This window comes from Macaca fascicularis, chromosome 16, assembly GCF_037993035.2.
Source record: "Macaca fascicularis isolate 582-1 chromosome 16, T2T-MFA8v1.1".
Lineage (NCBI taxonomy): Eukaryota > Metazoa > Chordata > Mammalia > Primates > Cercopithecidae > Macaca > Macaca fascicularis.
The window spans coordinates 89368882-89392433 of NC_088390.1; the positions used below are offsets into that span (position 1 = coordinate 89368882).

Genomic DNA, 23552 nt, shown 5'->3' on the forward strand with positions numbered 1-23552 from the left:
CCATTAAAAAAAAATTTTTTTTTTTTTGAGACAGTTTTGCTGTTGTCGCCCAGGCTGGAGTGAATTGGCACGATCTCAGCTCACCACAACCTCCACCTCCTGGGTTCACGTGATTCTTCTGTCTCAGCCTCCCTAGTAGCTGGGATTACAGGCATGCGCTGCCACTCCCAGGTAATTTTGTATTTTTAGTAGAGATGGGGTTACAGCATGTTGGTCAGGCTGGTCTCGAACTCCTGACCTGAGGTGATCTGCCTGCCTCTGCCTCCCAAAGTGCTGGGACCATAGGCGTGAGCCACTGCGCTTGGCCTAAAATATTAACATATATTTTTCCGGCTTAAAAATTTCAAATTAAGGCTGGGCGCCGTGGCTCACGCCTGTAATCCCAGCACTTTGAGAGGCCAAGGCGGGTGGATCACTTGAGCTCAGGAGTTTGGGAGCAGCCTGGCCAACATGGTGGAACCCCATCTGTACAAAAAATACAAAAACATTAGCCGGGTGTGGTGGTGCCTGTATTCCCAATTACTTGGGAGGCTGAGGTGGGAGGATGGCTTGGGCCTGGGAGGTGAAGTTTGCAGTGAGCTGAGAGTGAGCCACTGCACTCCAGCCTGGGCAACACAGCCAGACTCTGTTTCAAAAAAAAAAAAAAATTTTTTTTTCCCCAAAATAGGATGGTAGAGAAAATACCTCCTGCCTTGTCCTTCTATGAACACAGCTCTTTGTGTTTCTCTCTGGTTTTGTCAGTTTTGGCTTTTCAGATTTTGAAGTGTGGTTGTGGGCTGAATCTTGCCCTTGTCACTCACTTCATTTCTAGGATGCTTTTTGCTTCACTCATTCTTTGTCTTGCTTTGCTTGACTTTGAACTGTATACTTTTTTCCATTCTTTTACTTTCAGTATCTTCATGTATTTATGTTTTTGTACCTCTCTCATAGAACAGTATAGTTTTGTAAAAATTCAGCCTGTAGCTTTTACCTGCGTCCTTCATGACCTTTATAATCCCCTTGGTTCTCAGTCTGCCACTCACAGGGCTTTTCCCTGTGCTGCGTTCCCAGCGCCCCTCCCTGCCCCCATCTGTGCTTTTTGTTGGATTAGTAGAATTGCTTTTGTCATTCCATTATTTTCATGTATTTCTTTGGGACATTTTACTCTTTTTTCTGTTCTGTTAACGCTTACCCTGGAAATTAGAAATGACACCACATATTCTTAGCGAAGTCCAGTTTTCAACATTTTGTCCTTATTGGACAACAGCAAGGATATTAGAACATGTTGGTTCTGCGTGCTTCCGTCTTGAGTTATGCTACTATTGTTGGATATTTTGTCTTGGATGTACATAGTTTCCTGTTCATTGTGGTATTGTGTAATGTGCGTTATTTTGAATTTTCCACGTTTTTATGCTTTCTTTGCCTCTCATCACTTACTGATTTTGGGACCCGCCCCCCTCCCCCCGCATTGAGGTTCACATTCCCTCTCCCTAGACCACACTCCCTTGGATTTCCTCGAGTGGGGTCTGCTGCTGGTGAAGCTTTCCCATTTTATGTGCAGATTATTTTCAGAGGGTGTATAGAATTCAGGCGGCTGTTTTGTTTCAGCACATTAAAAAATTTTCCCACTTTCTCCTGGCTTCGGTTGTTGCTTTTGAGTGTCACCTGAGTCAGCCTGTGCTCCCTGGACACGGCCTGGGTTTCCCGCCTCCTGCTCAGGTTTGCTCCTTCCCTGGCTTTTCTGTCATTATCACGCTCATGCGTTTCCCTCGTCACCCCCTCTGCAATTTTCACGTCTTTTCCCTCTCTCTTTGCTTCATTACCTTTGGCCCGCCTGCCAGCTGCTGATTCTCTCTGAAGATGTCTCTAAACGACTTTGAACTGTGATTTGTGGAATTCTTATTTGGGAGTTTTCGGTCTTTTCAGGTGCAGGTTTTTTGTCTCGTGTTTCCATATCTGCTTGTCGCGCTTTCTGCTTGGCCGTTCCCTGCGGCCTTCCCTTCCGTGCCCGGTGTCCATCCTCTTGAACACTATTCCCCTGCCTGTTTGGCTGGGTGTGTCTGAGCTGCAGCCTGAGCTGGTTTCTTTGTCTTCTTACTTGTCTCCTATTGTGTACTCTCTGGGCGTTGTGTTTGAGGGGTTCCACTTCAGAGCAAGCCAAGGCCTGGGCTAAGCCTGCGTTTCGGCAGGCAGGACCTTAGTTTGCCTTTTCTGGGCACCTGAGGGAGGGTAGCAGCAGCCTGGGGTCTCCTTGACCTACGGTCAGCAGTGAGGGTTTCCTGGCCTGTCGGGTGGCTGGAACTTGGCTGCATTCCCCACTGAGAGGCAGGCGCGCGTCTTCTCCCTCTCCTCCCTGGAGTGGCCTTCTGGGGGCCCTCTCAGAGCTGCTCATCAGGGCTGCGTCTTTGTCAGCACCAAGCCTCAACCCTTGTCCCTGCTGCCACTGAAGGCTCAAAACAACACTGCACAGCCTTGTGTGTCCTCTGTGTGTCGGCAAATTCCCCTGGCTCTGCAGCAGCCAGGCCAGGCAGCCTCTGGAGAGGACGGTGGAGGAGCATGGGCATCCTGGCTGCTGCTGTGTTGGGGACGGACCCTGGGGCCTGGGAAGGGAGGTGGGGGCCCCGTGGGGGCTGCTGCACCACAGGTGAGAGAGAGCAGAGGCCGGCCAGGTGGTGGCACAGCAGCTAGGGACCAGGCCGGCCTGTGGAGGTACCGGGATGGGGACCAGCGGACTTGCCGGCAGAGGGGCCCACAGGGCTGCAGGCTTCTTGGACTGAGCACTGGGAGGACAGAGTTGACCTTCGAGACAGAAAAAGTGTGCGTCCCGGGGCTGCCTGTGAAAGCTCATCTCTAAAGAGTGTGTTGTTCTTCCAGCCACCCCTTTGCTGTGAAGTTGCTTGCGCTTTGTAAGAAAGAAATCAAGAATTCCAAAGACGTCCAGAAACTGCTGTCAGCCATCCCCGTGTGAGTTTCAAGTGCTGCTGGCCTTAGACACAACGGCAGGACGCAGCCTCCCTTGGCCGAGGGCTCCAGGCGGGAGAGGAGTCGTTAGTGTTACCCCTCGAGCTAAGCTAGGATTGTGCGTTCCAATGTCCAAAGCCGTTGCAGTGGGAGGCGAGGCAGCCCAGGTGCTGGTGCGGGAACAGGCGAGCTCCGCCCCTGCTGCCCTCACGCTCTGCCCTTGGGGGAGGGGAGGCCCCACAAAGGAGGTATGTGGTCAGGGGCTGCCTCCCCGATTCTGTGTGCCCAGGGGGTCGCTGTCGAGTGCCTTGCTCTGCGGTGCTCAGGTGGACACTGGGCAGGTGCGCCAGCCAGCGATAGGCACCTTGGCTGCTCTGTGGCTCTTTGAGGCGGGGGTCCTCGTGGCAGGGTGAGCAGCCCTGCGGGAGATCCTCTGAGGCGTCCTCACTTCCCACAGTGGGCTCTCCCGGTGTGACGCTCACGCCTGTACAGGCACAGTGCACATGTGCACACAGACACACCTCTGGCTCAGGGCTCCAGGTCCGCACTGTGCTCACGGATCTGCTCTCCCCCGGTCTCTGTGTGGGTCTTGGGGTCGGGGGCTTCCTGGGGTCGGCCTGCGTGGGGGCGGGGCTCACCCGGCCGGTGTGGTGTGCTGCTCTCCGCAGGTTCTGCGAGATGGTGCAGTTCCCCGGCAACGTGAGGAGGAGCGCCCTCCTGCAGCTGTGTCTGCTCCTCTGCCACCGCTTCCCGCTGGTGAGTGCCTCCCCCGTTCATGTGTGTTTGCTGTGTGGACTCAAGCCCCTTGGTGACACAGAGGCCTTGGAAGGCACTGTTGCGCTGGTGTGCTTTCCAGCCGAGCCCCCTCTAACACGCCTGGGTGATGGTGCATCCCAGGCGCGCAGCCGTCAAGGGGCTCGGACGTCACTCTGGCTTCAAGGATGGGGTGTCCGGCTGGCATTTCTATGGACACAAATCGAGGGGTGACCTGGCCGTGGGAACTGGCTCAGGAGCTTCCAGAAGGATCCAGGCTGAAGTGGTTCAAGCACACCTGGGGCAGTGCCCTTCATCCCCAGCACTCCCAGCTGTTAGACTTCTAGGATTTCTTTTCTCCTGGCTGCCAAAAAACCTCAGATGATCCGAAGGTGACATTTTCCTAAGAGGCAAAAGTAACTTCGCGTTACACAGCGGTTCTCGAGCGGGTGCTGGACCCTCAGCACCTCTGGGGCTTCAGCATGCGGTTCCTGGGCCCTGTCCTGCTGACTCAGCACCTCCAGGTGTGGGCCCGGGGCTCTGACCACCAGCTCAGTGAGACGTGATGACCAGGGCACCGCTAGCAAAGAGAGCAGGTGTGATTGCTTCCCTGATGGAAAAAAGCAGGCGAGCTTGCTTCTCTGGAGAGGGAGCACGTTGGTTAACAGAGCATTTAAACAAGAATGATGTGATCTTCACTGCTGGGAGCCTGCAGCTGTGTGTCTGTGGAGGGAGGAGGTGGTTAATGGGCGTGGAAGGCGCCTCCTGCTGTGGCTGGGATGGGAGGCAGGGTCAGAGCCCTCCTCCTGACGCCTTCCACTGACGGGGCTCCCTGACCTGGTCCTGTCGTCTCTTCGGGGTGGGGCAGTGGTGCTTCCCTCCCACCAATGCACTGCGTCCCTGTCCCAGATCCGGAAGAGCACGGCCAGCCAGGTGTACGAGACGTTGCTCACCTACAGTGACGTCGTGGGCGCGGACGTGCTGGACGAGGTGGTGACTGTGCTCAGCGACACTGCATGGTGAGTGAAGGCCCTTCCTGCACGGCCACCCGGGCCTGGCGCCGCCCCCTTCCCCACCATGTCTACTCGTCTCTCCCAAAACCCTCTGATAGGAGGAAAGAGGGCTCACGGCCACCCGGGCCTGGCGCCGCCCCCTTCCCCACCATGTCTACTCGTCTCTCCCAAAACCCTCTGATAGGAGGAAAGAGGGCTCCCAGGTCTCGACAGCCTCTGCTTGGATTTTATGAGGCAGCAGTGGTGCTGTAGCTGAAACCTCAACCACCCTGTCTCCGAATACTGTTGGGTGTCAGAAACACAGCAAAGCCATCCATCCCACCAGGGGGACGGCCACCTGTGCCACCACAAGGCTGTGTCTGGTGGCCCTAAGCCGAGGGCACTGAAGGCCTGGCGGGTACTGCTGCCCCAGGCGTCCCCCAGGGAGGGCCTCTTGGGCCTCTCTTCAGTTTTCTCAGAACAGGCCGCGTGAGCACCTGTAGGAAATGAAGAGGCACAGGCGGAAACAAGAAAAGCTCTCCCCACGCTTCTGCTCTGATGTCCACCCCCTTCCCCGGGGCCGGGAGACCCTCAGGAGGCCACAGCGCCACTCTCCACGTTTACTGTGGCAGGCACAGTTTCTTTACAACGTGGGCTGGTTTCTTTACCGTGGGTGGATTAGAATGGCAGTTTTGAAAGATGTGTCTGTTGAGTTGCGGGGTAGGAGGGTCTGAATGAGAGAGCAGAGTGGGGAAGGTGCAGGCTTAGGTGTCCTGGGCCAACCGGTGTGGTCCTGGGAGCAGCAGTGATGGTGCCTTACACACGGGGGCATGTGCACCCACGCTGGCTCACACACATGCTCACTTGCACACTCACCTATAAAAGGGGAGCAGTCTCGTCACCCCGTGTTGGAGATCAGGACTGAAGCACCCAGAGGCTGTGTGGGCGTCCCCGTGGCGCACCCGGGGTGGTGGAGTCCCAGGTGCTGCTCTGTTTAGAGCGCCGACTGTGAGGGCCTCCGTGCTGATCTCGGTGCGTTGCTACAGGTCTGTGGGGTCCGTGCCACCTGTTGAAGTCAGCAAGGACGTAGGTGACGTTCCCGAGGTGTCTCCTTGGAACAGTGACCTTCCGACAGGGCTGGGTTCCCACAGAGCTCGGGCGCCGGGCAGCTGCTGTGGCCTCGGAGGACAGAGGTGGCCTCTCCAGGGCTTCCCTGGTTTTCTGGTTTGGGGAGGAGTGAGCGTCTCTGCTCCTAAACAAACACGTGGTCCCAGGAGAGGAACCAGGAGCAGCTGGGCTATCTTCTCAGCATCCATTGAGAGATTGGCCGTCTTAACTACTGCTCTGGAGACATTTCTAAAATGATGTTTTTAGAACACCAAGGTGCATTCTGGATCAGATTCTAAAATAATTGGCTCTAGGACAGTGAAGAAGCCGGGTGTCCCAAGCGGGCTGAGGCCTCCTCCAGCAAGGCTGGGCCGGGGCAGCCTCCTTTCCTCACGTCAGGGAGGGAGGAACTAGCAGGGTGGGTCTGGGGCCTTCTCCTATAGTTTAATCCCCTTTCTGTTAAAAAAAAAAATCCTTAGAAGTTAAAGAGAATCTTTTAAATTACAAATGAAACACATGCCCCAGACATCTCCACAGCATTGGCATTGCTAGAATTTTTATTTGGCATAAACAGCTGAGTTAAAACTTCGAAAATCCTTGTCAGCCCTTCCTTGGCCTCACTTGGTCTGTCCTCCTGCAGCCCCTGCACTGGGCGTGGGCGTGGTCCTCCCCGAGGGGCGACCTTTGTTGGGAAGGAACCGTCCTGCGATTCTGGGGCCTGAGGCCCTGTTGGAGAACGGGCTCCGGAACCGTCCTGCGATTCTGGGAGGGTTCGGGCCTGAGGCCCTGTTGGAGAACGGGCTCCTGTGGTGGTTTTTCTGCCCTCGGCCTGGCTGCAGATGTCTGGGGTGAGGTCTCCTTTCCCCGATTGCTGCCGTGGAAGCTGACGTGGGGCCTCTGCACACCTGAGGTTCTAAGGTGGGCACTTGAGAGATTCGTGGCTCCCTCTCCTCACAGGGACGCGGAGCTTGCAGTCGTGAGAGAGCAGCGCAACCGTCTGTGTGACCTCCTGGGTGTGCCCAGGCCCCAGCTGGTGCCCCAGGTAATGCCGTCACCTCACAGCATGAGGCGCCTGTGCTTCCCCGAGCCCTCGAATGTTCTGGGGCCAGCGGCTGTGCTCAGCTTCTGCCAGTGCATCCACACGGTCCATTCCCTCATCTCATGTCAGGACCCCTGGGATTACGGGACCAGCAGAGCTGCCTTCTCTGGCCACTGCCCGCACCTGTGGGCCCCTGTGGCATCTAGGCCACTTGCTCTGGGGCATGTTTGGGGGGCTGGGGAGGGGGTGGGGTTGGCATCAGCTTGATCCAGGCTCCTCATGCCTGACCCTGGGGTCTGTCTGCACTCCCAAGTGCCAAGAGTGCCTCCCTGCCCCTCATCTGCCTCCCACGAGTGGGCCCAGGGCTGGGTGAGGGGTCCCCAGAAGCTGCCCTGTGCACCTCACCAGCCCGTCACTCTTCTTCTAAAGTAACAAAAACAAGTGCCTCAGTTCTCACGGGGCCTGGGGCCCCGGGTCGCTGTCCTGTCTCTCTCGTTACCTGGGTCGGCTCCTTCCTCTCAGCCCCCTTTCATACGGCAGGAGGGGAGGAGAACCACATCCAGATCCGTGGGGGCAGTGGGACCGGGCTGAGCATCAGGACACAGCCTCCCCATTTCTGTGTGTAAAGGCTGAACTCAACAGCAGACTTTGGAGTTAAATGTGCTTTTTACATTTTTATTAGGAAAAATTTCAAACGTGTGAATGCAGGTTAAGAGCAGTGCAGTGAACCTCTCTTCCCGCTCCCCAGACGGGGTGCCGTTCCGAGGACACGTTAGTCATGAGCGCCTGTCAGCCACACAGCTCAGGCTCCCGCGTGTGGGGAAACGGCACAAATAGTTTCCTGCAGGAACCCAGTGTCAGTCCCCACACAGGGCCCAGAGGGGCGAGGGTCCCCTGGCTGGGAATGGTGTGTGATGGAGCTGACCAGCCTGAGCTTGTCCTGTCTCTTCTGCAGCCTCACGCCTGCTGAAGCCAGTCCTGGAGCCCGTACCTCACCCCTGCCTGGTGGGGATGTCTTGTTCCTGAGGGAGGCCGGTGTGGAAAGCCTGGCACGGTGGTGCCTCCAGCTGTTGAAGGGTAGCGCTGGCCCTTGGAGGCTGGCACCAGCTGACAGCTTTTCCTCTCTGCACCTGCCCTCTAATGACCTGGGGTGGATGCCTCTGCCTTCACTTGAACACAGATGTGCTTCCTATAAAATCATGTACCAAGAAGTTCCTGCCTTTTGTCTCTGAACCTGATGCGTGTAGGGTGATGGAGGGGCTCACTGCCCAGGGGTCAGCCAGAGGGGGTTGGGTTCCACTCCTCCTGCCTGGAGACCGGGCCCCCTTCTCGCCTGGTGCTGTCCCTGCTGTGGGAGACGTCTGGCCACAGCTGGTGGTCTGCCCAGTCTTGGAGAGAGATGAATGTTAAATCAGAGGTTCAAATGCCAGAGAACTGACAAGCCCTGGTGGCAGGCATGGTCTAGAGTGCTGCGCAGATGCTGTTTCTGGGACCATCTGCCTGGTGGGGGTGCTGGCCTCCCGCCTGTGCACACGTGAGCATCGTGCATGTGGTCCCCCTGCAGTGCAGGGGTCACTGGTTGATGGGTGTGCAGACCAGCAGCTTCACAAATGTCTGCTGCAAGGGGAATTGTCAGAGTCCAATGTGTGCCTCTACAATAATACGGGAAATACAATTCCTGAAACAATTACACTGTCTTAGGAGAGCCTGGGCAGAGTCTACACTTGGGTTTTTAAGCAGAGGGCAGGAGGCTACCTTTGTCTCCGTGTCTGAGCTCATGCGGATCCATCCCAAAGCTGGTGAGGGGAACGTGTATAAAACTTTCACTGTGGTAGCAACCCACTCCCATCTACCTGGGACCTGTGCTGTGCTCACAGGGGGAGGTGCAGAACCACCGCCGGCAGCACCGAAGCAGCCTCAGGTGTGGCCACTCAGAGGCCCAAGGGCTTGGGTGAGCAGCGCTTTCCCTGGGTGCAGAGCCCAGGGTGCCGTGTGCGTGGTGTAGACTGGGGTGGCTCCCCGGCCTGCTCGCTCAGGTGGGGATGGGGTCTGGACACAGAAACATGGGCAGGCCCAGAACTGGGAGATGCCGCCTGCATCTGTGAGGCAAGGCTCAGTCGTGGTTCTCACTTGTGAGGTCACCAGGACCACAAGGCCAGGACTGTGACAGTTGATGCTGTCTGTTTAGCAGACAGCTGTTCACGGAATGTGTGTGATGACCTGGCCACACAGGAGTGTGGGGTTAACACACTACCGTTCTTGTGCTTGACCTGGTGGCCAATAGTCTTTATCCCTTAAAAGAGCCTTGTGTTACATTTTTACGAGATTTAAACATTTTATTCCAACCTGTGTAATTGGGGTCTCCTCCTCCTCGAACTGTCCCCTCGATTGGCTGGGGTCACGTGGTGAGGGTCCTGGGTGACCAGGCCCAGCCTTGACCACGAGTCCACACGGTGGAAAGGGTTCGGCTCCCGTGGTCAGCACACACGAGACTCTGGTTGCGCCTGCTGGGTGTGGAACTGGGGTGCACCGTTGCTATGCCTGCAGCTCACGAAGCTCCTGCTGGCCTGGGATGCACTGAGGATGGAGGGAACAAGTGGCTTCTGAGAGAAACATGATGAACTGTTCTTAGTGCAATTAAAAGAAGATTCCAGAGAAATGGCATTTTAAGACATGGAGGCAGGTCGATTCCCCACCCAGGCCCATCAGTGACAGGGCAAAGCAGTTCTTCTTTCAGTGTCGGTCTAACTTAGCAACCCAAGGAAAGTGGATCGCTCCACTGGCTACTGCCTCTTTCCTACTGGATCCCATCCATCACTGGGGCACTTGTGCTCACCAGGTAACTGGTGGCCTGGAAAGCCTCTTTCATTCAGCAGCCGTTTGTGGAGCCCACCAGGGTCCAGGTGATGGAGTTTGGCGAGGAACCCCTTGCTCACATGATAGCTGGGGCAGACAATAGCAAATGAACAAGCAAGCACCATCAAGGCAGGCAATACTGAGCACTACGAAGAAAAAGTGGGCAATGCAACGGTGTGTTGGGTGTTGACCCCTAGGAGAGGTGTTCAGAAAACTGCTCTGAAGGGGCAGCATTTGGGCAGAAGTCCAAACAAACTGCCCAATGGCAGAAAAGAGAATGCTTGTGGTCCCAGAAGTGGAGCAAGCTTTGTGAGTTTAGAGAGCGGCAAGAAGCCAGTATCCCTGGAACCGGGGAGCTGGTGCAGGATTTATGCACCCACAGACACATTCTAGGCACAAACCAGAAACCCTCCATGTGAAAGCAGAGATCTTGGAGATACTGAGGGTTTCTGCTGAGCCCTGGAGTCCAGTCATGCTGTTTTGATAGCAGAATGGATGAGAGGATGTAAGGCCCAGGGCCAGATCTAATAGGAGACCCCTATATAGAGCTGGGACCCTAAATACATCTTTCTCAAAGGAACAGCGCAAGACTCTTATCTCAATCTCCCCTGAAGTGGCCTGAATTAATACTAACTGTACGATCCCCAAAACTCCTAAAGTGGAAAATTCGATTGACTTGGCCTTGACCAGTGGTATTTCCAGACAAGGGGCAGAAGATGCAAATATAAAACCTCTCTGGAAGAATGTAGGCTATGAGTACATTTTTGAAAAGGGCTAGAAATTATCAAGAAGAGATTTGAAAAAAATAGAGCCCCTAAAAATGTAAGAAGTGAAATTAAAAGCTCAATGGATAGCTTAGACACTGCTGAAGAGAGAGTTAGAAAACTGGAAGATCTGAAAAAATTATCTGGAGAACTGGAAAAGACGAAAGCAACATCAAGAGACATTGAAGAATGTCTAACGTTTGGGTAACTGGGGTCTCGGAATGAATGAAATTATGCAGATACTCCATACTGACATGCAACAGTCCCCAGATACAGAAGCCTAACAGTCTCACACATTTAGACTTGCCACAGTGAAACTGCAGAACTGTAAGAAGGACAGAGTGATATAAATGACTGCCAATTTCCCAGCAGCAGCCCTGGAGCTGAGGAAGGAGTAGACCAAGATCTTCATTAGGCTGAGAGAAAATAGCTGTTAAGTTGCTTGAATTGTGCCCATAGCATAACATTAAAGAAGAGAACAAAATTAAGTCATTTAGATAAAAATATGCTGTTCTAATGCATGTTTGGTTTTTTTAATCTTGGCTTAATATTTGGGGTTGAGTTATTTGTTGTGAGAGCTGTCCTGTGTATTGCAGGTTATTCAGCAACATCCCAGATGGCAGCAGCCATCCCCCTACCCAGCTGTGACAAAAGGAAAAAAAAAATGTCTCCAGAGATTGCCAAATATCTTCTGGGTGTGAATTCATCCCTGGTTGAGAACCACTGCTTTAGTGGATAAACTTTAGGCAGGAGGGAAATGATCACAGTTGGATAGTTGGAGGAATGTGGAGCAAGGAAAGCAATAAACTGACCATAAAAACAGAAAGATGGCTGATACGTGGGTTTTTTTAAAGCATATAGAATTGCTTAAAATGGACAACAGCAGCATATAAGTCAGCAGCAGAGTTGGTGGCTGAATTTAGAGCATCTTAAGTCTTTATGTTCTCCTGGAACAGAGTGCAGATAATTCAGTTATCAGCTTGGCTAAGTGCATGTTGAAGTTTTTAGAGTCACAAACAATATATGGGGAAGATAACTTCTGTACTACTAGTAGGAGAGAAATGGAACAAGAATAAAAAATACACTATCAAAATATGCAAGAATGGCAAGAGGAAAAGGCAGAACACGCTGCAAAACACACACGAAATAAATATTTTAGGGCACAATAAATGTAAATTGATTAAAACCTCTATGTTAATGACAATGTTCTCCAGTTAAAGGAAGGCAAATTATTAGGAATAGATTACTATATGATGATTAAAGGCTCAGTTCAACAGGAAGACGATAGAATTTTCCTACATTTGTAACCCAGTCTCAGAAGATATTAAAGCAAACATTGAAGAAGAAATTGATTATCTACTACCACAGTGTATTTTACTGAATTGATACATTTCAATAAAGTGTCATAAGGCACGGTTGAAGAAGAAAAGCTCGACCCAGTGGACAGTTACAGAACCCAAGTGTGTGTGTGTACACACAAATTTTAAAAAGATGTTTTTAAAAGAAATAATGAAAATTATATATAATGAAAGATAAAATAATCACGACAGATAGAATTCACCAAAGTGATTCTGAAGTCTTGAATTATACATTAGAGAAGAAAGGCTGGAAATTAATGAGCTGAACATAAGCAGAAGACTAACTGTAAAGAAAATTAGAATAAGAGCAGAATGTAGAGGAAATTAAGCATCATAAAGGCACAAACTCAGACGGTGCTTCGGTGAAAAGACCCACCTGGGAGCCGCTGCCGTGGGTCCGTCAGCTGAAGTGAAGGAAGTCCTGGCCCTCCTGCAAGTGCAACGACCTCAGGTTGTCCTCGAAGGCGCCCCCTGTGAGGTCCTGGCGGGAGCAGCAGATACAGCTCAGTTCCATCTCTCCTGGCTCCAGGAGGCCACTGGGGAGCCTCCTCCAGGGCCAGGGGTTGGGGGTGGCCTGTGTCGACCTGTCAAGTGGTCTACTATGAACTTCTGCCCCTCTGCTAATAGTGGAGAGGCTGGAAGGAGACAAGGGCCAGAGAGGACAGCAGCCGGCACTGCTTGTACCACAGGCCCTGGTGGTCACCAGAGGGGAGGCCCCTGCCTTCTGGCCTTGCCTCTCTGCAGAAGGTGGCTGACTCTCCCTGGGGGCACTCGGAATGGAATGAGACTAACAGGCAATGCCTCTGCTGTTCGACCAGGGCAGACCCACCTTCCCTCCACACACCCACCCCTCTGCAGAGGCCAGGAGTGGGAGGAGGCCCCTCAGACAGAAACTGCATCTCAGAACCATCAACAGCTGGCCCTGTCTGATCCCCTCTGGCCTCTCTCATCCCCACCCCTGCAGTGGAGTGAGGGCCGTGACCCCGGGTCGCTGGATGCTTTATCTTGTCCTGTGTGCCGACTTTGGCCAGGTCGCCTACTCTCCTGTGAGGCCACAGCAGGTGTCCAGAAATGCCTTTCAGACATGCCCTGCACCCCAGCACCTCCTGAAGAAGCTCTTGAGGACACATCCCGGCACAGTGGTGGACCCAAGTCTCTGGCCTCTGGCAGGACACAGGAGGGACTGTGCACTCCCGTCACAGTCCTCGGTCCTTGGGCCCAGCAGGAGGAATCGGAGCCTGGCCGTGCCCCTTACCCCCACCACGTCAGAATCCATTACACCACCTACCACTGTTGTCACTCAAATGATGCTGTCGCTTGAATGAAAGCCATCCTGCCTAGAAAACATTTCCACACGCTCTGCCGCTATCTGTCCTTCCTCCCTTGTCTCTCGAGTTTGCAAAGGAAACACACCTGAGTTCAGGGACCAGGCCAGCCCAGTGCGTGTTGACACCGTCTTAAACAAGACTGTTAAAACTAGATGCTTCTGTAAAGCAACATGTTCCATTAGAAGAATGAAAAAGCAAACCACAAAACAGAGGAAGACATTTGCAGAACATTAAACCAACAAAGGTGAGCAGCCAGAGGCATAGAGGACTCCTACAGGTCAGGAGAGACGCAGCATGCAGTAGGCCGGTGGGGAACCCTGATGAGAAACACCGCCAGAGAGGAAAGAACTCCAGCATCCAGCGGACACGGGGTTGATGCTCAGACTCACACCTGAAACCACCAAGAGAACACATTCCCCAAACTGCTGGTGACCAAGTGCCCAGCCCAGTGCGAGGGAGCTGTGCGGCTGGGCCCTCTGGCTCCCGGTGTGTTCCCAGGCCAGCCTCTTGGGGGGTATCATCCAGAGAAGCTGAGGACGCAGCCACACCCATGACCTGCCTTCCACTCCCAGGATGAGACCCGAAGCAGGGACTCCCACGCAGGAGGACACAGCGTCCTTGCAAGAGCAAACTGGGAACCACGGCCCACAGGCCTGGGTCCTGGCGTGGCCTCTGGGCGGGGTGGCATTTGCACATGGGCCATGGATCAAGTCCACAGCACACACAGCGGATGTGCACGCACCCCAAACACGTGGAGTGAAAACCAGATGCAAGAACACAGATAGTGGATTCTGCTCACGTGAACTACAAAAATAGGGTAAATTAGACTACGGTTTAGGGATGTGTTCACACACACGCCATGAGGGTTGGCCCTGCCAGGTGCCAAATGCATGTTCACAACCAACATAGAAAGATGGCATTTCATTCCTGGAAAAGCAGGATATAAACGATGTTGGGACAATTAGGTATCCAAATGGAAAGAAAAATTTGCATTTGTAATCTCTTTACCAAAAGAAATTCCAGTTGTATCAAAGATGTAATTAAAAAGTAGAAATCCCAGAAGCAAAATTGGACAATGTGGTTTTTTGAATTTCACAACCAGGAGTGATTGTCTCAGAATGACTCAAACTCCATAAATGAAAGTCATTTAATTTGATTATATCACAATGGCATAAATATAAAAATGTCAAATGGCAGAAAAATTCACAGCACGTCAGAGTTTTCCTTATGAAAATACTGACCAATAGAAAAACGGGCTAATGACAAGAATAATCTACTAAAAGGGAAATAAAGCAGTTCATAAATATGTGAGAATATGCTTTCCCTCCCTGTACGGGCACGAGGCAGGTGCTCCATCGCTGGTGGGGGTGGGTTGGCACAGCCGCTGCAGGTGGTGAACAGCAAGATTGGGGCTGAATGTGTGTGCCCTTTGACCCAGAAATTTTTAGAATTTATTCCACATAGAGCCACTTGAGCGAAATTATGTATATATACAAATACTCCAGCAGCATTTTAAACAGTGAATGATTAAAAATGCCCAAAATGTACATCAGTAAGTAACTGTATCACAAATGCATGAAACATCCGTATAATCGAAGAGCGGGTGTTTTAGTGAGGAACGTGAACCTTGGGTTTCTCTTTACTATTCCAGCTAACGGTGGAGGAAGGCACAACAGCAGCGCCACAGAGGTGCCCTGAGACCCCCGAGGTGCTCCTGCCGAACGGAATCGCAGGGGAGCCTGAGGTGGCCTCGGTCTGACCACCTCTCAATAGGACGGAGCAGAACACGCAAAACCACAGGGCCCCGGTCGGCGAGTGCAGGATGCACAAGCCCCTTCTTTAGCTGAACTACGAAAAGAGCGTTGGCGTCGGGGAGGCAGAAAGACAGGTCGTGTCGTAGAGGTCACACGGACACTGCCGGATTCCAGCAAGCAAACTTAACACATGAAGCAATTTATAAGGCAATGAGGAAGATCTGAACATTGATTGGATATTTGGAATTCTGTGGTGGAATGGTGGTTTTATGGTCTTTTGAACGTTTTTCTCTCTTTGAGATACATCAGGGAAACAATAATGGATGAAATTAGGTTAGAATGAGTGTCACACCCCAGCGTGGGGATTTGGAGGCGTGGAGGACACAGAAGGTGGACACGCTGGCTCCGGGGATGGGTACGTGGGGCTGGTTTCCCGTCGCTTTGCTAATACGGCTCAAATAAGCTGGAGATATCCCTGAATAGAAAGGTCACAGCAGCAGTAGAGCCCAGGGGCTCCAGTGGCTTCACACAGAATAACCTCCAATCTACATTATGCGAAAAGAGCAAGACATGGAACAAGCATGTGCTGTGAGGCCACACTGCCAGCTGCCCCTGGAAGAACACGCAAGACAGGTGACCGCGGGCGCTCCGGGCCCTCCAAGGACATGGCGTGTGCAGGACGAGGAGGAACCTCCTTTCCACGCTAAGCCCACTCCCTGGGAAGGGTTTTCACCAAGTGCCTTGGGGTTCACATGAGCGCCCCAAGGTGGTAGTGACACCACAGGTCACCATAACACACACAGTAACAGTTTGACGTATTGCGAGAATTACCACGAGGAGACATGGAGTGGGCGTGCTGCTGGAAGAGCGGCACTGATGGGGTTGGAGGGGGTTCCTGAAAAGTCGATCCTGAAAAGGCTGTTTCTGAAACACTAAACCAGATATTTGTAGAATTTGCATTTTATAACTGCTTCTCAGAGCCTCCCACTCACTCATCTAAATGTCCCTGGTAAGTTGGACAATGGTTATTCAAAGTTTTTCATTTACTTTGCTCAGATCCATCAGAGCAATCACTATCGATGGCGGCTACAGCCTTAGAAAGTGTCTTTCTTCAATAAGACCTGAGAGCTGGAATGGCTCCCGGACCCATGGGCTGCAGAACGGAGGCCGTGTCAGCGCGAAAACACGAACCCTCGTACACTGGCCTCAGAGCTCTTGGGTGACCAGGTGACCGTCAATGAGCTGTTGTATTTTGGAAGGAATCTCCTTTTCTGAGGGCCTAACACTGGGCTTACAGTATTCCATAAACCATGCTGTGCACAGATGTGCTACCACCTGGGCCTTGCCATTCCATTTCTAGAGCCACGGGCAGAGCAGATTTAGCCTCATTCTTAAGAATCCTACGATTCTCAGAATGGTGAGCACTGCCTTCAACTTAACCCATTTATGCCTGAGGTTGCAATTTTTTAAATTTTGCAGTCAGACCTTGGCAGTGACCTTAAGCAGAATGTAAACTCCCGCATGCTTAGCATTCCAATAATGGAACACTAGGCATAAATGGGTTTTAAAGTCACGGCAGCATTAGCCTCTGATAAGAGTCAGACTGTCTTTCGAAGCTCTGAAGCCAGGCATTGACTTCTCCCTACCTATGAAAGTCCTGCATGGTGTCTTCTCCAGTTCAAGGCTGCTTCCTCTACACTGAAGGTCTGTGGTTGAGCGCGGCCACCTCCATCGTGACCTCAGCAGGATTTTCTGGAGAGCCTGCTGCCTCACCTCACACCTATTACGGAGACGGCTTCTTTCCTTAAGCCTTGTGGACCAACCTCTGCTAGCTTCAAACTTTTGTTCGCAGCTTCCTCACATCATTCAGCTTTCACAGAATCGAAGAGAGTCAGGACCTCGCTCTGTATTAGGCTTTGGCTGAAGGGAATGTTGTGGTTGGTTTGATCTGTCAGACCACTAACACTTTCTCCCTATCTGCAAAAGGCTGTTTCACCATCATTCGTGTGTTCACTGGAGGACCACTTTTAATTTCCTTAAATAACTTTTCCTTTGCATTCACAACTTGGCTAACTGTTAGGCTGAAAGCTGGGCCTCTCCTGCCAGTCTTGGCTTTCAACGTGCCTTCCTCACTCAGCTTAAAAATTTCTAGCTTTTGATTTAAAGTGAGAGACTTGCAACTCTTCCTTTCACTTGAACACTTAGAGGCCACTGTGGGGTTGTTGGTTGACCTAATTTCAATGTTGTGCCTCAGGGAATAGGGTGGCCTGAAGAGTGGTGGGGTGGGGGGTGGGGAGCGGGGAGGGACAGCCAACCAGCAGAGCCGTCAGAACATTCACATTTATCAATCAAGTTCACCGTTTCCTATGGGCGCCCCGAGATAGTAGTGACACTACAGGTCACCGTAACACATACAATAACAGTTTGAGGTATTACGAGAATTACCACCAGGAGACGTGGAGACGTGGAGTGGGCGTGCTTCTGGAAGAGTGGCACTGACAGGGTTGCTCTAGTGGGGCTGCCACACGCCTGTAATTTATAAAACGCACAATGAAGTGCAATAAAATGAGATGCGCTAGTAATTGCCGAAAAGCTGTGCCCATGAGGCTCTGTTCACGTTCTGCTGCCTGGACTTGCATGAGTTGTGTGACAGCTCACCACAGGCCGGGCAGTACAGACCAACACATGCTGGCCTCACGGCTTCTGCAGGGCGAGAACCGTGACCCGCCCTGGTGTGGCGTGCTTCTAGCTCTCACGGGTGCCCCTGTCTGTGTGTTCCCCACAACCTCCCAACAGTACCGCTTGGGGCCTGGCTCACTCTATCAACCACTCACCCTTTGGTTATTTATCAAGAAAATGCAAAGCAAAAAAAAAGCAGTGGTTGCAATCCTAGTCTCTGATAAGACAGACTTTAAACCAATGAAGATCAAAAAAGACAAAGAAGGGCATTACCTAATGGTAAAGGGATCAATGCAACAAGAAGAGCTAACTATCCTAAATACACATGCACCCAATACAGGAGCACCCAGAGTCATAAAACAAGTCCTTAGAGACCTACAAAGAGACTTAGACTCCCACACAATAATAATGGGAGACTTTAACACCCCACTGTCAATATTAGATCAATAAGGCAGAAAATTAACAAGGATACTCAGGACTTGAACTCAGCTCTGGACCAAGCGAACCTAATAGACAGAACTCTCCACCCTCAACCTACAGAACTCTCCACCCTAAATCAACAGAATCTCAGCACCACATAGCACTTACTCTAAAATTGACCACATAATTGGAAGTGAAATACTCCTCAGCAAATGCAACAGAATGGAAATCCTAATAGTCTTTCAGAACACAGTGCAATCGAATTAGAGCTCAGGATTAAGAAACCCAAAACTGCACAACTACATGGAAACCGAACAACCTGCTCCTGAATGACTACTGGGTAAATAACGAAATTAAGGCAGAAATAACGAAGTTCTTTGAAACCAATGAGAACAGAGAGACAACATACCAGAATCCCTGGCACACAGCTAAAGCAGTGTTAAGAGGGAAATTTATAGCACTAAATGCCCACATCAGAAAGCAGGAAAGATCTAAAATCGACCCCCTAACATCACAATTAAAAGAACTAGAGAAGCAAGAACAAACTAATTCAAAAGGTAGCAAAAGACAAGCAAGATCAGAGCAGAAATGAAGGAGACAGACACAAAAAACCCTTTAAAAAAATCAATGACTCCAGGGGCTGGTTTTTTGAAAAGATTAACAAAATAGATTGCTAACCAGGCAAAGAAAAGAAGAACCAAGTAGACACAATAAAAATCGATAAAGGGGATATCACCACTGATCCCACAGAAATATAAACTACCATCAGAGAATACTATAAACACTTCTACGCAAATAAACTAGAAAATCTAGATGAAATGGATAAATTCCTGGACACATACACCCTCCCAAGACTAAACCAGGAAGAAGTCGAATCCCTGAAAAGACCAATAACAAGTTCTGAAATTGAGGCAATAATTAATACCCTACCAACCAAGAAAAGCCCAGGACCAGATGGATTTACAGCCGAATTCTACCCGAGGTACAAAGAGGAGCTGGTACCATTCATTCTGAAACTTCCAAACAATAGAAAAAGAGGGAGTCCTCTGTAACTCATTTTATGAGGCCAGCATCATTCTGATTCCAAAACCTGCCAGAGACACAAGAAAAGAAAATTTCAGGTCAATACCCCTGATGAACATTGATGTGAAAATCATCAATAAAATACTGGCAAACTGAATCCGGCAGCACATCAAAAAGCTTATCTACCATGATCAAGTCAGCTTCATCCCTGGGATGCAAGGCTGGTTCATCATATGCAAATCAATAAACGTAACCCATCACATAAACAGAACCAAAGAAAAAGCCACATGAATATCTCAATACATGCCAAAAAGGCCTTCAATAAAATTCAACACCCCTTAGTGCTAAAAATTCCCAATAAACTAGGTATTGATGGAACGTATCTCAAAATAATAGCTATTTATGAAAAACCCATAGCCAGTATCATATGGGCAAAAGCTAGAAGCATTCCCTTTGAAAACCGGCACAAGAAAAGGATGCCCTCTCTTACCACTCCTATTCAACACAGTATCGGAAGTTCCAGCCAGGGCAATCAGGCAAGAGAAAGAAATAGAGTATTCAGACAGGAAGAGAGGAAGGCAAATTGTCTCTGTTTGCAGTAACATGATTGTATATTTAGAAAACCCCATTGTCTCAGCCCAAACACTCCTTAAGCTGATAAGCAACTTCAACAAAGTCTCAGGATACAAAACTAATGTGCAAAAATCACAAGCATTCCTATATACCAGTAATAGACAAGCAGAGAGCAAAATCATGAGTGAACTCTCACAATTGCTACAAAGAAAATAAAATACCGGCTGGGCGCGGTGGCTCACGCCTGTAATCCCAGCACTTTGGGAGGCTGAGGTGGGCGGATCACGAGGTCAGGAGATCGAGACCATCCTGGCGAACACGGTGAAACTCTGTCTCTACTGAAAATACAAAAAAATTAGCCGGGCGTGGTGGCGGGCGCCTGTAGTCCCAGCTTCTAGGGAGGCTGAGGCAGGAGAATGGCATTAACCCGGGAGGCAGCAGAACTTGCAGTGACTGGAGATGGTGCCACTGCACTCCAGCCTGGGCGACAGATCGAGACTCCATCTCAAATAAATAAATAAATAAATAAATAAATAAATAAAATAAAATACCTAGGAATACAACTTACAGGAGATGTGAAGGACCTCTTCAAGGAAAACTACAAACCACTGCTCAAGGAAATAGGACACAAACAAATGGAAAAAAAAAAAAAATTCCATGCTTGTGGATAGGAAGAATCAATATCATAAAAATGGCCATAAAATAATTTATAGATTCAATCCCGTTCCAATCAAGCTACCATTTCTGGTTCTTCACAGAAGCAGAAAAAACTACTTTAAATTTCACATGAAACCAAAGAAGGAGCCCATACAGCCAAGACAATCCTAGGCAAAAAGAACAAATTTGGAGGCATCACGCTACCTGACTTCAAACTATACTGCAAGTCTACAGTAACCAAAACAGCGTGGTACTGGTATCGAAACAGATATATAGACCAATGGAACAGAACAGAGGCCTCAGAAATACCACCACATGTCCACAACCATCTGATCTTCGACAAACCTGACAAAAACAAGCAATGGGGAAAGGATTCTCTATTTAATAAATGGTGCTGGGAAAACTGGCTAGCCATATGCAAAAAACAGAAACTAGACCCCTTCCTTACACCTTATACAAAAATTAACTCAAGATGGATTAAAGACTTAAACCTAAAACCTAAAACCATAAAAACCCTAGAAGAAAACCTAGGCAATACCATTCAGGACATAGGCATGGGCAAAGACTTCATGACTAAAACAACAAAACCAACTGCAACAAAAGCCAAAATTGACAAATGGGATCTAATTAAAGTAAAGAGCTTCTGCTCAGCAACAGAAACTATCATCAGAGTGACAGGAATGGAACGGGAGACAATTTTTGCAATCTATCCATCTGACAAAGGTCTAATATACAGAATCTACAAGGAACTTAAATTTACAAGAAAAAAACAACCTCATCCAAGAGTGGGCAAAGGACATGAACAGACACTTCTCAAAAGAAAACACGTGTTCAAGAAACATGAAAAAAAGCTCATCACTGTTCGTTAGAGAAATGCAAATCAAAACCACAATGCGATATCACTGGTCATTAGAGAAATGCAAATCAAAACCATGATGAGACACTGTCTCACGCCAGTCAGAATGGCGATTTTTAAAAAATAAAGAACAGATGCTGGCGAGGCTGTGGAGAAGTAGGAACGCTTTTACACTGTTGGTGGGAATGTAAATTGGTTCAACCATTGTGGAAGACAATGTCGATTCCTCAAGGATCTAGAATGAGAAATGCCATCTGACCCAGCAATACCATTATTGGTATATACCCAAAAGAATACAAATCATTCTATTATAAAGATACGTGCACATGTGTGTTCATTGCAGCACTATTCACAATAGCAAAGACATGGAATCAACCCAAACGCCCATCCATGATACACTGGATAAAGAAAATATGGCACATATATACCATGAAATAGTATGCAGCCATAAAAGGGAATGAGTTCATGTCCTTTGCAGGGACATGGATGAAGCTGGAAACCATCATCCTCAGCAAACTAACACAGGAACAGAAAACCAAACACTGCATGTTCTCACTCGTAAGTGGGAACTGAACAATGAGAACACATGGACACGGGGATGTCACACGATGGGACCTGTTGGAGGGTGGGGGGCAAGGGGAGGGAGAGCATTAGGACAAACACCTAATGCATGCAGGGCTTAAAACCTACATGGCAGGTTGACAGGTACAGCAAACCACCATGGCACAATGTGGTAAATGTATGTAACACACCTGCATGTTCAGCACATGTATCCAGAACTTAAAATTTTTAAAAAACTACTCACCCCAGCCCCCTGCAGCCAACTGGACTCCCCACGCTTGGGGAAAAAGGCTGCATTTGGAGCCCGAGGTGCCTGTCACCTGCCCACCCCAGGCAAGGGTCGTTCATACTCAGGGGCTTTGGACATCCCCGGTGCGGCCACCTCAGTCCATGGGAGCTAAAGGTCCTGGCCTTGGCCCCTCAGACATGGCACCGTAGGGTCTCGTGCTTTGCAAGTTTCTAACAAATGTTGGTTTTACAGGTATTTAAAGACAGAAGAGAGACCAGAATCCATCCTCTTCACACCCGTGCAGGCCACCCTCCAGCTGCCTCCTGTTCCCAGGGCAGTAGCCACCACCTCACAGCCCGGTCTGTGGTGCCGTTGTGGACAGCTGTGGCACCTGTCCCCATGCCCGATGGGGCTGGCTTCTCATCCCAGGCCACACAGTCATTGCATGGCAGGGCAGGCTGTCCACGTGGCAGAGCCCGAGACCCGCAAGCCCCCCACGGCCAAGGGCCCCACACTCACCAGCTTCACGCAGATGACGAAGGGTGGCCGGGCGGCTCGGAAGTGCAGGATGGGGATACGGGGCTTGGGTCTTTCCTGAGAATGAGAGTGGCCATCAGTCCTGCCCGAGCTCGGCTCTTCCCAGGAGAGACGCCCTCAGGTGCACGCAGCCACTGAGTTGCCTCACACAGGAGCCAGGGCTTGGGCGGCAGCCATTCAGGGCAGGACTCCAACCCCCACCACCCCTGCTTGACACCTGACTGCAGAACGGACCAGGGTGGGCTACCCCAAGGCCCAGACCCACGAGGGACAGCAGGGTTCTCCCCCAGGGGATGGGGGCTGGGCTCCCTGGAGGCCCCGAGGAGCTGGCACAGCCCAGGTGGACTCTGCCAAGGGGGAAGGCTCTGGGCAGCTGTCCCTCAGCCCTGGAGCAGGTGGGTGACCCCAAGGGTAATGCCGTGCGGCCCTGCACACCTGAGAGTCCTCGTGGCAATAGAAGCCTTTCCTGATCTTGTTCTCGTCCACGTCACAGAAGGCCACCACCTGGGGACAGGCACAGAAGTCACAGAAGGCCACCACCTGGGGACAGGCACAGAAGTCACAGAAGGCCACCACCTGGGGACAGGCACAGAAGTCACAGAAGGCCACCACCTGGGGACAGGCACAGAAGGGCAGCTCTGGACAGGCCGAGGCTGGGGCCTGTGCTGTGGGGCAGCATGGGGGCGGGGCAGGCAGTGTTGGAGGGTGTCAGGGTGCCCACCTTGCGCTGGCTGGCGGCTGTCAAGCTGCGGTACAGCCGGCGCCCCTGCTTGCCGGCGTTCCAGATGGTGAAGGCTGCCCAGCGGGGAAGGGCCTGCTCTTCCAGGAAACGGACGCGGTGGGTCCAGATGGTCGTCCTGCAGTGGAGAAGAGGGTGACAGGCAGGCCGGGGGCCCCAGAGATGCACACAGATGCCAACATTCAGGACGTGGTGTGTGCTCCGCTGACGCTGCCAGTGGGGTGGACACTGGGCCCAGGGCCTGAGAGACTGGCTGTCCTAGTCAGGCCACCTGCCCCAGCTGGATGTAGCCACATGCCTAGGTGGGGACCCGCCCCTTCCATCAGACCCCAACAGGTGGGGACAGACGAGAAGCTGTCACTTAAGAATCTAGAAGGTTCTGGAAGG

The 23552-nt window shown here is 51.0% G+C and overlaps 3 protein-coding genes and 1 pseudogene across 90 annotated transcripts in view; 2 read left to right on the top strand and 2 right to left on the bottom strand.

Moving 5' to 3' along the window:
* Positions 1-8042, top strand: part of TBCD (tubulin folding cofactor D) — a 189128-nt gene extending 181086 nt beyond the window's left edge. For 35 of the 39 annotated variants that reach the window (XM_074021048.1, XM_045375517.2, XM_074021050.1 and 32 more), the window contains 5 exons: positions 2854-2943; positions 3609-3696; positions 4603-4712; positions 6750-6834; positions 7787-8042. In XM_074021048.1, the coding sequence (XP_073877149.1) occupies positions 2854-2943; positions 3609-3696; positions 4603-4712; positions 6750-6834; positions 7787-7801 (388 nt within the window). In that variant the 3' untranslated portion in view covers positions 7802-8042. Of the gene's footprint in view, positions 1-34; positions 172-2853; positions 2944-3608; positions 3697-3837; positions 4713-6749; positions 6835-7786 lie in introns of all 39 variants that reach the window. The other 4 variants (XR_012426388.1, XR_012426389.1, XR_012426390.1 and 1 more) reach the window with 3 other exon arrangements.
* On the top strand, positions 6844-8042 carry LOC102134002 (uncharacterized). Its single transcript, XM_015437987.4, is given in 4 exon segments — positions 6844-7056; positions 7059-7139; positions 7141-7222; positions 7225-8042. Coding segments are annotated over 4 exon segments (597 nt in total). The 5' UTR covers positions 6844-6855; the 3' UTR covers positions 7458-8042.
* The window catches only part of B3GNTL1 (UDP-GlcNAc:betaGal beta-1,3-N-acetylglucosaminyltransferase like 1), a 144438-nt gene continuing 128364 nt past the window's right edge, over positions 7479-23552 (bottom strand). For 7 of the 50 annotated variants that reach the window (XM_074021131.1, XM_074021125.1, XM_074021127.1 and 4 more), the window contains 5 exons: positions 23148-23283; positions 22862-22930; positions 22409-22483; positions 12186-12290; positions 7479-9408 (listed from right to left, as the gene is read on the bottom strand). In XM_074021131.1, the coding sequence (XP_073877232.1) occupies positions 12210-12290; positions 22409-22483; positions 22862-22930; positions 23148-23283 (361 nt within the window). In that variant the 3' untranslated portion in view covers positions 7479-9408; positions 12186-12209. Of the gene's footprint in view, positions 9435-12185; positions 12394-22408; positions 22484-22861; positions 23039-23147; positions 23284-23552 lie in introns of all 50 variants that reach the window. The other 43 variants (XM_074021129.1, XM_074021122.1, XM_074021123.1 and 40 more) reach the window with 12 other exon arrangements.
* On the bottom strand, positions 13275-14197 carry LOC141408877 (uncharacterized; annotated as a pseudogene).